General features: G+C 35.7%; 1 protein-coding gene across 2 annotated transcripts; it reads left to right on the forward strand.

The window, feature by feature from the left end:
- The first annotated feature begins 3388 nt into the window (after positions 1-3388).
- Positions 3389-12479, forward strand: LOC109108912 (5'-3' exonuclease PLD3-like). Of its 2 annotated transcripts, none has more exons than XM_019122021.2 (12): positions 3389-3567; positions 5354-5421; positions 5589-5639; positions 7168-7337; positions 7500-7680; positions 7763-7880; positions 7954-8081; positions 8857-9054; positions 9261-9400; positions 10363-10525; positions 10895-10994; positions 11472-12479. In XM_019122021.2, the coding sequence occupies exons 2-12, from the start codon at positions 5395-5397 to the stop codon at positions 11657-11659; spliced, it is 1464 nt and encodes a 487-aa protein (XP_018977566.1). In that variant the 5' UTR covers positions 3389-3567; positions 5354-5394; the 3' UTR covers positions 11660-12479. The 2 variants fall into 2 exon arrangements, with proteins under 2 accessions (XP_018977566.1, XP_042599425.1); XM_042743491.1 differs by lacking the exon at positions 3389-3567 and adding an exon at positions 6750-6799.
- The last annotated feature ends 250 nt before the right edge of the window (positions 12480-12729 follow it).

Genomic DNA, 12729 nt, shown 5'->3' on the forward strand with positions numbered 1-12729 from the left:
AACGTTAAGAAAGAATATTCAGGGAACGTTCCATTTTATCATTTTGCAGACATTATAGAAACGTTACTTTGAATGTTTTTCTAAACAAGTAGTGGCCTAATAATGTACAAATAAATAAATAAATAAAAATAAATAACACACACATACACACACACACATTAGACGTATGTACAAAACTTAAACGTTTCAGATAAAAATGTTTTATGAACAATGTAGGCTATAAATAACATGTTTGTGCAAAAGACCGAACGTTCTATTAACGTAACTGAACGTTCGCCAATAGCTATTCTGAGAGCGTTCCCTGTTAGCTGAAGGCCTAAATGTTCAGCTCATCCGTTAATGTCAGTGCAGTAACGTGCGGGTTTTATTTTTTTTAGGGTAGACACCTGACTGCATCCTGGACAGGCGACAGGTTCCTGACTCTCCCATAACTGACGTGCAGCCCGAGGGCAGACAGACCGGTCTGAGCGCGCAGAACAGCGACATGTTCGCATGTTTGTTCATTTTATTAATTATGCTAATTTTGTGCAGCCTATAATGTGACTTCTCCCAAGGATATATATATAGCCTAATTCAAAATTCGTGACTTAAAATATTGAGGAAAATTTATTTACCAGGCCAGCCTTACAGTTAATTCAGTCCTGAGTCTTTCAGTTTGAGCATTAACAAATATAATATTATTGAATTAATCTCCATAAATTAGGTTTCTTAGAGTGTATTTCATAGCCTGCATGTGGCACCGTGGATAGTTCTGTCTGCCACTATTATGATGAAGTATCATTTAAAGGAGCTGTCTCCAGAGATTAACGTGAATAAATAATTAAACATTTGCTCTCACCTCACCGCATTATTTTGTCATCATAAACTAAATTCAGAGTTATCACCATCACGCTGCGTGCGCAATGTTAGTCTACAAATGAAATGTAGTCCCATATCGCCCTCCGGTGGAGAAAACACACATAACATCATGAACAGACCTTCACCTGTTGATTGTGTTATACCAAGAGTAGAGCATTTTCTTTCTTTTATTTTTTTCCTTTTATTTTTTTTTATGGTCCAGATTCGTCAAAAGTGTTTCTTTAAAGGTAAATTAATATGATTAATTTACTTAAACCATTATTCATTTTAAATACAATATAGTATTTTTCATTATTTTGGCATAGGCTACATACAGGTGCTGGTCATATAATTAGAATATCATCAAAAAGTTGATTTATTTCACTAATTCCATTCAAAAAGTGAAACTTGTATATAATATTCATTCATTACACACAGACAGATATATTTCAAATGTTTATTTCTTTTAATTTTGATAATTATAACTGACAACTAAGGAAAATCCCAAATTCAGTATCTCAGAAAATTAGAATATTGAGAACAGGTTCAGTATTAAAGACTCCTGGTGCCACACTCTAATCAGCTAATTAACTCAAAACACCTGCAAAGGCCTTTAAATGGTCTCTCTGTCTAGTTCTGTAGGCTACACAATCATGGGGAAGACTGCTGACTTGACAGTTGTCCAAAAGACGACCATAGACACCTTGCACAAGGAGGGCAAGACACAAAAGGTCATTGCAAAAGAGGCTGGCTGTTCACAGAGCTCTGTGTCCAAGCACATTAATAGAGAGGCGAAGGGAAGGAAAAGATGTGATAGAAAAAAGCGTACAAGCAATAGGGATAACCGCACCCTGGAGAGGATTGTGAAACAAAACCCATTCAAATATGTGGGGGAGATTCACAAAAAGTAGACTGCAGCTGGAGTCAGTGCTTCAAGAACAACTACGCACAGACGTATGCAAGACATGGGTTTCAGCTGTCGTATTCCTTGTGTCAAGCCACTCTTGAACAACAGACAGCATCAGAATCGTCTCACCTGGGCTAAAGACAAAAAGGACTGGACTGCTGCTGAGTGGTCCAAAGTTATGTTCTCTGATGAAAGTAAATTTTGCATTTCCTTTGGATATCATGGTCCCAGAGTCTGGAGGAAGAGAGGAGAGGCACACAATCCACGTTGCTTGAGGTCCAGTGTAAAGTTTCCACAGTCAGTGATGGTTTGCAGTGCCATGTCATCTGCTGGTGTTGGTCCACTGTGTTTTCTGAGGTCCAATGTCAACGCAGCCGTATACCAGGAAGTTTTAGTGCACTTCATGCTTCCTGCTGCTGACCAGCTTTATGGAGATGCAGATTTCATTTTCCAACAGCACTTGGCACCTGCACACAGTGCCAAAGCTTCCAGTACATGGTTTAAGGACCATGGTATCCCTGTTCTTAATTGGCCAGCAAACTCGCCTGACCTTAACCCCACAGAAAATCTATGGGGTATTGTGAAAAGGAAGATGCGATATGCCAGACCCAAGAATGCAGAAGAGCTGAAGGCCACTCTCAGAGTAACCTGGGCTCTCATAACACCTGAGCAGTGCCACAGACTGATCGACTCCATGCCACACCACATTGCTGCAGTAATTCAGGCAAAAGGAGCCCCAAACTAAGTATTGAGTGCTGTACATGCTCATACTTTTCATGTTCATACTTTTCAGTTGGCCAAGATTTCTAAAAATTCTTTCTTTGTATAGGTCATAAATAATATTTAAATTTTCTGAGACACTGAATTTGGGATTTTCCTTAGTTGTCAGTTATAATCATCAAAATGAAAAGAAATAAACATTTGAAATATATCAGTCTGTGTGTAATGAATGAATATAATATACAAGTTTCACTTTTTGAATGGAATTAGTGAAATAAATAAACTTTTTGATGATATTCTAATTATATGACCAGCACCTGTATTGGCAACTTTTGCTGCTAACATGAGCTAGCTATTCACCAATTTAAGAGATTACTACGTTCAATCAATCTATAAATCAAACTATCTATCTATCTATCTATCTATCTATCTAAACAAATATACAAACCAAAGACATTCGTGTAAATTGACAAAAATGTGTTATAATTACAATAAATTCATTATAATTAATTTACATGAAATAGTATATCTCGATTTACTAGTCATAATGTATTTAAAAAAAAAAAAAAAAAAAAAAAAAAACACTTACAGCAACATAGTTTAGCCATAGTCGGTGTTGCTTTTATGTAGGTCTACTTGAAATGTACTAAATAATATCATGTGCTACATAAATAAATAAATAAATAAATAAAGCACAGCAGAATTAATCATGACCAGAGGTTAGTGAAAAAATAATCTGATAGTAACGCGTGAAATAACAATAAAACCGATGGCGATGTCCTATTGTTTCTGGTTCCTTGAGCCATAAGAAGACCGTGTTCTTCCACATAACCTTGATCAAACTGTAGTGAACGCTTACAGCCTACGTCACGATCACAGCTTTCCCCCATAGGTTACGTAAAAGTGATCACGTGACTCCTGCGAGCCCCACACACTAGTGCACTCGCTACTAGTAGCAGCTCAAGAAGGACAGAAGAACTGTGCTCGTTGTTTTCGCAGATCTCACCTCGTTACTGTTCACAGAGAGCACTTGTCTTCGTCTGTAAACAGAGCACGTTGTGCGTCAGACGGGATGGTTTGCTTTGAGAGCTGTTAGAGCTCAGGTATGTTCTTCATTTAATAAACCTTTTCTTAACACTTTCTTAAACTAGTCAAAGGCTGTGTGTTGATAGAGGTTGTGTGTGTGCGCATTCAGTATGCAGCAACTAGATGTGTGCTTAACTGTATGTACACTACACTCACGGAAGCAAAATTAGACCATGGCTATGTGTCAAACAATAGTAAGCTGCCTATCTAGACGGCATTTTGGGGTAGGCTATCATCATAGGTATCTCGGTAAACAACAGCTCACTAGGGTTAGAGATACAGGTTACATTATATGCCAGTATACAATGTTGCAGTGCATTTGTAATTTTTTAGATGGCCTTCACAGATCTTAGCTAAAAGAATATTTCACCCAGAAATGTTACTCACCCTCCTGTCGTTTCACTTTCTTTATAGGCCAAATTGTCATTTCAAGGTTGCACAGATACTATGTGTTTTTGATATGATAGAAGTATCTTCAGGACTTCTTAGTGGACATGATAAGACTCATGTGAGGAGGACTCATTTTGCACAAGAGACCATGATCTCATTTACCCACAGTTATGAAAGAGTGAAACATATTCTTTCTTTCTTTTCTTTTTTTTTAAAGCAACTTGTTAAGAATTTAAAGTTTCAAACTTTGTTTCTTCTTCCTTATTAACCCTGTAAATCCTGACATGTAAATAATGTAAACAATAATAATGTAAACAGTTTATTTTACTATTAGTCAATATATAAAATAACCTTTTTTTTTGAATATCATATTTGATAAATTAGGATTTTATGTCTCATATAGTGTGATATAGTAAGAATATGGAGCTCAGTTTAGTGTAGTTGTTATTTATGGTCAAAAAGTAAGATTTTTATTTTGACATGAAATGGATATACATATCAGTTGTCACTCTTTATCTCAAAATAATGTGCCTTATTTAAATGATTTAAAATGCTTAGTTTTATGATTAAATATTTGTAAAATGCAAAATATAATGCAATGCAATACAATGATGATTGAGAGATGGACAAATAAACATTCCTCAAAATCCTGATAGATCATATTTGATATATTTTAACATGATTTTTCAAAAAAAAAAAAACACTTGGATAATCAAATAAACCTAAGTTACTTCAGTCCAATAATTGTTCATCTTGAAATATTACTAGCAATATAAAAGCTGTTTACTTTATAAAAATCATGCAAGTAATCTCATGAACCACGAGCTGAAGGTGGATGTTTTTAGAATTATGCTAAAATACATTTTACTTGCTACAAAAGTGTGAACTATGAATGCATGTAGTAGATTGTGTGCAACAGGTTTTTCAGCAAAGTTTTGATCATGCTAGTAACTTAAGGGCCTTTGAAAGGCTTAGGTTTATGGGGTTAACCATTATAATTGACTGTGAAAATTGATTAGACATAATTAAGCAATTCACACGTTGATTTGTACGCTATGAGTGTGTTAAATGAAACTGCTTTTCCTCCTGTCAACAAGATTACGCAAACTATTACAGAAAACGCATAACTAGATCACGTTACTATCGGGAAGCTCAGTCACGTGACCTGTGTTCACCACACTCAACACATCAACATTTCTTCATTTTCCTTGCGTCTTCAGAAACACTTCCACTTTTAAATCAGATGCGAGATTTTCAGGGATCACAAGACTCGTGTGTCAGTCCCCGGCTGTTCAGTCTGATAGAAGTGCTGGACACAGGAGACAGAATAATGAACTGCACACAAATGTTCACCATCCAGTTTACATGCTTACATGAACACAGAGCAACACTGACTCATGTTTAATTTTTTAGGATTTGTATTTCCTCCTGATGTGCTGGTGAACCTCGACACAATGAAGTCAGATATATCATACGGAAAGGTGTGTTACACATGATAACTGATTTCTTCAATTTAGAATTGATTGTAATTATTCTACGCTCTTTAAATGTACTTATTGTTTAAGAGTTATCTGGTGGTTTTAATGTGCAAACTTAAGACGCTGTGTTTAAATAACCAAAAACTTTTTATTTTTGTGTCTGGATCAAGATGGTTGATGAGGAGCTAAGCAGAGGAGAAACACATCTGGGCTCACAAAAGGTATTAAATCAATCTATCCTGATCCTGTTTTAAATGCTACAACTGAATTTAGGCCTCATGTCTTCGTAATGTACAATGTGGAAAAAATAGCTTAAAGATTATTCCTTTATTGGTGTTTTTAAAGATCAACTTCAGATGAGAGCAGATTTGAAAGTTAAAGTTAAATGTAATCTGCATGTAAAAATTATATATCTTGAATAAAATGTATGCATCGGCCACAATGTTGAATAAACACGCACAGAAATGAAGAGGTGAGACTGTAAAACATTCAGAGTGAAAGATTCACACACTCTTATACAGACTTTAAAAATGACTCCTCAAAATGATTGAAAAAAAAATTGACATTATAATAGTCAGATATTGTCTAAACATACAAATGTATATTTTCAAAGCTTAAAATCTAGAATTATTGCACAGGGATAGCATCATAAGATGATTTTGACCTGATATGAAGTCAAGTTATTTAGATTTTTTTCACTAGATGGCCAGCAATTAAATCCGTGATACATTCTCATATTTTCTTTGTTTTAACTTATATAAATTATACTAATAAATGTATAGGTTTTTATAAGATTTGCTTTAAAAATGATGTTGAAATAGATCAGTTTACACATAAAAAAGATCTAAATGCTTCCATTAAAATGCTTTTAAAATTCTAAATGCTTTCTTTTTGATTTCATTAAAAAGGTTACAGAAATTAACAGCCGATGTGGGACTCATTTCAGAAAATCTTAGGACACTTCAATATCCATTATCAGCTGATGTATGTCCAGTATTGATACTGATAAATCAAAAGAAATCTCTAATATCAACCAGTAACAGATTTGGTGCCAATATATATTTTGTATAACTACTGTTATTTACACGTTAGGTCATTTTTCACTCTATAGTCTTTTTCTTCTGATGTGATAAAATAATTTCAGTTCAAATCATTTAACATGTCCAATTATTTTTTATAAAATTTGTAAGTCGCTTTGGATAAAAGCGTCTGCTAAATAACTAAATGTAAATGTAGTTCCGGTCCTTGATTCTGATTGGTTGAGCCACGTTCGAAGCTGTAGTGAATTACTCTACAAACAAACACCTTTGTTTACGTTTATCTCTTTCTAGGCAACCACTTTGTTGCAACCACAGCTGATTCTGAGGAACTACATTGTTTGGTGGAGGAATACTGTTTTTATTAATATCATTACAATTTATTTGCTCTGTTTTATTTTGTGAAACCGTATTATGTATATGGAATAACCGTTTTATAAAAGCAGTAAGCCCCGTGAAGCCATGGATTACAGTGAATTTATAACAGCTATATATTTATGTATAACCGGTTATAAATTCACTGTAAACCACGGCTTCTTGTGGCTTATTGCTTTAATAAGTGTATGTGTAATGAGCTGGATAATGTTCATCATACTGTATGAATGATAACTGTTGTTAGAGTTTGTTTTGGTAATGATGACCAGTAACTGTACGTTATCTCTTATATCTGTATCGTTGCCCAGGAATTTTGAACGTATCAATCTCTGTTTAGTATTACAGGTGTCTGATCTTCCTCACCTGTATAACCACAATATTGTTGATACTCCTGTCACTCCAAACCCTGCTTGTTCCCATGGCAACATCCTCCTCCTCCTCCTCCTCAAAATCATCTGGACAGCAGGAGCGTCTTCTAATCAGAGAAACCTGTACTGATCCCTGCAGGTAGACGCCCACCTAGGGGACACTTATCATTCTGTCACACTTTTCTTTGTGTTTTGGAGTGGTCTACTGGTAAACGAGGTTAACCATAGCACACAGTTTCACATCTGCACTTTCAATGAAGTCTGCATCTATGGATTTGTTGCCCATGTGTGTCATTTACAGGATTGTTTTAGTGGAGAGTATTCCTGAGGGACTTGTGTTTAACTCCTCAACCACTCATCAGTCCATATATGAAGCCTGGCTCAACCTTATATCTGGTGCTCAAACCAGTCTGGACATCGCCTCCTTCTACTGGACTCTCACCAATAACGACACGCACACACACGAGGACACAGCTAAGCAGGTTTGGATGTGACGTCTACTGACTTCTCAGCGTATAATAGGCTGTGTTAGTGACTCTTACCCAAGTGATCTGTTCATTCTAGGGTGAGCAGATTCTGGAGGAACTAGGGCAGCTCTCGGGGAAAGTCTCTGTCCGAATTGCAGTCGATAAACCATCAGAGGAAAAACCTATGGATGACATTAATTCCCTGATTGATTCTGGTTAGTCAGCTTGACAGCTTAAAAATAACCAAGTATATAAGCACCGATATTAAACAATGGCTTTTTCCTGCAGGAGCTGATGTGCGGATGGTGAATATGCGAGAGCTGACATCAGGTGTGCTGCATACTAAATTCTGGATTGTAGATAAGAAGCACATTTACATAGGAAGCGCCAATATGGACTGGAGGTCACTAACACAGGTCAGTCTTTTTTTTTTTTAAGGATTATGGCCTATAACCTTTAAATGCCACATGGTTTGATATCAGTGTTTGGGAATTTATGCTTCCTCACCTACTCCTACATCTCTCATATAGTAGAAATAAGTTAGACTACCATTAAAAAGTGTATGTTTTTTTAAGAAATTATTGACTTTTGATTGATTTAAGGCATCCTTGCTAAATAAAAGCTTTACAAATATTTATAATGTAATGTAATTTCAAATAAATGCTGTTTTTAAAAAAAACATTTATCCATCACAAATCCTGAAAAAAAAACTAAATGCATCACGATTTTCATGAAACTATTAAGCAGCACAAGTGTTTGTGGTGATAAAAGTTTTTTTTTTAATTAAGCATATTGTCATAATGATTTCTGAAGGATCATGTGACACTGAAGACTGGAGTATAGTGAAAGTGAAAATAACGTGTAACCCATACTCAGGTTTTTTTAATGATTATGTTATATTGAAGAATGGAGTACAATTGTAATAATATTTCACAGTTTACTGTATTTTTATGAACTAAAGGCAGCTTTGGTGAAAAAAACAACAAAAAAAAACATGAAAAATCTTACAGACCCGCATAAACATTTTAATACAGGAGGAGAGATGTGCTAATACTTTTCTAAGTATTCAGACTTTTTACCACATAGAATCCACCCAGAAATATCACCAATACTCCATATATTTCTCATCTCTGTGGGACCTCTGTAGTATTGTGTATGTTTTATGTGTCTGATATGTTGATTAATGCTCAGGTGAAGGAGTTGGGTGCGGTTGTGTATGACTGCAGCTGTCTTGCTGAGGATCTTGGGAAGATCTTCGAGGCTTATTGGTACCTGAATCAGACCAAGACCGTTCCTGCACACTGGCCCAAAAAATACTCCACCCTGTACAACAAGGACACACCCATGCAGCTGTCACTCAATGGGACTGACACCAGCGTCTATCTATCAGTAAGAGAGATCCGGCAAACACTGAATAAACTCAGCTCGATCATGAAAGGGAGTAAAGCAAAGACAAAACTGAATGTAACACTGAGCGTTTCTGTCAGGGCCATTGGAATTTTTGTGGCTTTTGTTGTTCCTTGTTCTGGTGGTGTTTACTGAGCTGTTTCCAGTTTTGTTTGGCATTATTGAGGAAGTTTTGCTCTCTCTCACAGAGCTCTCCTCCTTCACTGTGCGCCGAGGGCCGGACTCCAGACCTGCAGTCTATCCTCAGCGTGATTGCTGATGCCCAGCAGTTCGTCTACATCGCTGTGATGGACTATCTCCCCACTATAGAGTTCTCCAGCCACAAAAGGTCCTCCTCCTTCATGCATTCACAACCAAGCAGCCTAAAGCCACCTGTCTTCATGATGAAATCTGCTTATCATAGGCTTTTTTTTAACCATTTTGTTTAATTAGCATATCATGAGGAAGCTCAAAAGTTCCTCCCCATTCCCAAAAAGATTTCTTGCATCTAAAATTTTTTTATTAGCATACACATATACAATGCAACAAAGTTTTTAGTGTCATTGATATACTATTATATTTAATATTTATTAATATTGTTAATATTTTGAATTTGATTTCATTTTTAGCTCTTTCAGTTCTAGTTTAGGTGGGGTTGTCTTTTTTTTAGTTTCTTTTTAATATGTCTATAGTTTTAATTAAGTTTTAATTTTTTATTTTAGTACTTCAGCTTTAGTTATTGGTTGCACTTTGTTTTAAGGTGTCCTTGTTACAGTGTAATTATACATTTAAGTACTGAGTAGTATTAATTCACAACATGTATTTACTATAGGGTTATGTTTAGGGTTATTGCATGTAATTATGCATAATTTTGTGCTAATACTATAGTAATTACACGTAACGTGTGTAACAAGGACACCTTAAAATAAAGTGTTGCAAAGTTATTTTTAGTTTATCTTTGTACTTTGCTATTCTAGTACTTCAATTTAAACTAAAATAAATTATAACTTTCATTTTGCCAATTAGCTAAAATATTTTTTTTTGTTTAATTTTATTTCAGTTAATGTTTATTTCAAGTGATGGAAAAAAATTTTTAGCTGTAGTTAATGAAAATAACCCTGCTGTTTAGCATTTTTGCTCTCCCAGTCCAAGTGAGGCGATAAAGGACCAATTAGATCACTTAGAAGTTCACAGGAGCAAAATGGTCTCGGTCTGCATGGAGCTGTCTGAACATTGCACATTTTGAACCTTTAAAGTTTAACTCTGTAATGCCCATCACATTTAACCCTTGCTCTCCGTGATTCCCCGCAGGTACTGGGCAGATATTGATACCCAGCTGCGGAGCGTGGCTTATGAGCGTAATGTTCGAGTGCGTCTGCTGATCAGCTGTTGGGAGAATACCAACCCCATCATGTTCCCTTTCCTCCATTCGCTAGCTTCCTTACAGGACAAGAGCAAGCTGGACATTCAAGTGGTGAGTGCCACCAGAGGTGCTCTTTAAGTATTTGACAGGTTGTGTGATATTTATTATATATATTACCTCAGAGCACATGATAAGGTTGCCTTGCATTTATGCACATCGCATACAAAGTCTCATTGAGGTTTGCGGATGGTAAGATTTTTCAAATGTTTTTGAAAGAAGCCACCAAGTCTGCATTTATTTGATGAAAAATACACTAAATTGTAAAATGTTTTTACATTGTTTCAGGATTTTTGATGAATAGAAATCTGTAACATCAATGTCTTAACTTTCACTTTCAGATCAGTTTTATATGTCCTTGCTAAATAAAAAAGCTTAGTATGTCTGCAATACATTAAAACTAACCATTTTTTTCTTTCACAGAGAATTTTTACTGTGCCTGCCACCCCTCAACAGAAACAAATTCCCTATGCCAGAGTCAACCACAACAAGTACATGGTCACAGATAGAGTTGCTTACATAGGTACTACTTTTCGTTTTTACATTCTGTTCTTCTTATTGCATTTCTAAAACATCTGAACTAGTGCTGTCAAACGATTAATCGCACCCAAAATCAAAGTTTTCATTTACATAATATATGTATGTGTACTGTGTATATTTACTATGTATATATAAATACACACACACACACACAGTATATATTTTGAAAATATTTACATGTATATAAATTGATATATTTATAATCTTATATTTTATTTAATATATAACAAACATATTTTTCTTAAATATTTGCATGCATTTGTTTGTATTTATATATTCATATTAAATATACACACGTATTATGTAAACAAAACCGTTTATTTTGGATACGATTAATCGTTTGACAGCACTAATCTCTGAACCCTTCACACCTTATCTTCTGAAGACCTGAACGATCAGAAAATGTGTCTATAGTTGAATATTATCCTGTTGCTATACTTACTGCCTTCGTACTTTCCAGGCACGTCTAACTGGTCAGGTGACTACTTTGTGAACACCGCTGGATCTGCATTAGTGGTGAACCAGACTTGGGCTCGGTCCACAACCTCCACAGTCCAGGAGCAGCTGCAGGCAGTGTTCGAGAGAGACTGGGACTCTCCGTACAGCACCGACATCAACCACAGAACCAACCGCAGAGACGTGTGCTAGACCAGGCTTTGTGCCTTCACGCTGGAGAGAGTGTTGCATTTGCTGGGGGATGGTTTCAGGGCATATACTCTAAAATACCAGCTTCCCTGGCCATCTTTCCATGAGCTACTTTTGCACTCAATGATGATGATGTCACGCTCACCTCTGACCAGTTGCATAGATTTTGCACAAAATGTATTTTAAATGACAATGCAATGCAATACCTGTTAACAGAAACACTTTCCTGTTGATTATTTCTAACATGGTTTTTCAGGAGAGATCGTATTTTCATTGATTCAATGTGTTGTTCATAGCTGCTTTCTCTTCCTAAAGTGATTTAAAAATCATCTCAACAGTATTCATGTTTTAAAAAATCAGATCTGACTTCTCGCAGAAGCAGGATTTAATAACCAGTCTATTGTCATGAACGTGTCTGAACACATTTGTTGCCAGCAGCTCTTGACTGTTTTAATGCACTCACACCACACACATGTTTTTTTTCTTCATGACTAGCAAGGTGAGAAATTGTGAAGTGTGTGGGTTTTTTATTAGGTCTGTTAATATGGAAGTGAAAATGTCTTGGCATTCGTGTAAAAGAGTCATTGCCAGACATGTTCATCATTATAAAGAGGAACAGTGAGTAGAGATGAGGGATGTGTGAGTCGGTTTTAAACTTTTATTTTTTTAAATTACGCACACTTCATTGCCTGTGAACCTTAAAGCATTTTCAAGGGAGTTTCTTTTCAAATTAAGTTCATTTTACATTTGACATCTCTTTGTTTCGGGAGCTGCGTGTTTTATGAAAGTGTAAACTGTCTCAAATAAAGAAACACTTGGGCAACTTTTTTCTAGTCATTTCTAAGTTATTTTACATTCTTGTCGTAGCATAGAATTTGTATGTGATTCTGAAAATAATTATGGCTTCTCCTGAACGTCCATCACACAATGCTTGTATAAAGGCACGTGTTATTTCAGATGGTTTAGGAGGGACAACATGTTTAACACATGCCATGAAAACACGTCAGATCAGAAGAACACACACGCACTCTTTTCTTAATTACTTTTCTCTGCGTTTGATAACATATTATCTC

Source organism: Cyprinus carpio, chromosome B18, assembly GCF_018340385.1.
Source record: "Cyprinus carpio isolate SPL01 chromosome B18, ASM1834038v1, whole genome shotgun sequence".
In the NCBI taxonomy this organism is placed as follows: domain Eukaryota; kingdom Metazoa; phylum Chordata; class Actinopteri; order Cypriniformes; family Cyprinidae; genus Cyprinus; species Cyprinus carpio.

What these genes read in the sequence shown, in the direction of transcription:
- LOC109108912 (XM_019122021.2), top strand. Translation starts at nt 5,395, where the DNA reads ATGAAGTCAGATATATCATACGGAAAG. An exon ending in GCAAGCTGGACATTCAAGTG is followed by an intron (nt 10,526 to 10,894) that starts GTGAGTGCCACC and finishes TTTCTTTCACAG; the next exon opens with AGAATTTTTACTGTGCCTGC. An exon ending in AGATAGAGTTGCTTACATAG is followed by an intron (nt 10,995 to 11,471) that starts GTACTACTTTTC and finishes CGTACTTTCCAG; the next exon opens with GCACGTCTAACTGGTCAGGT.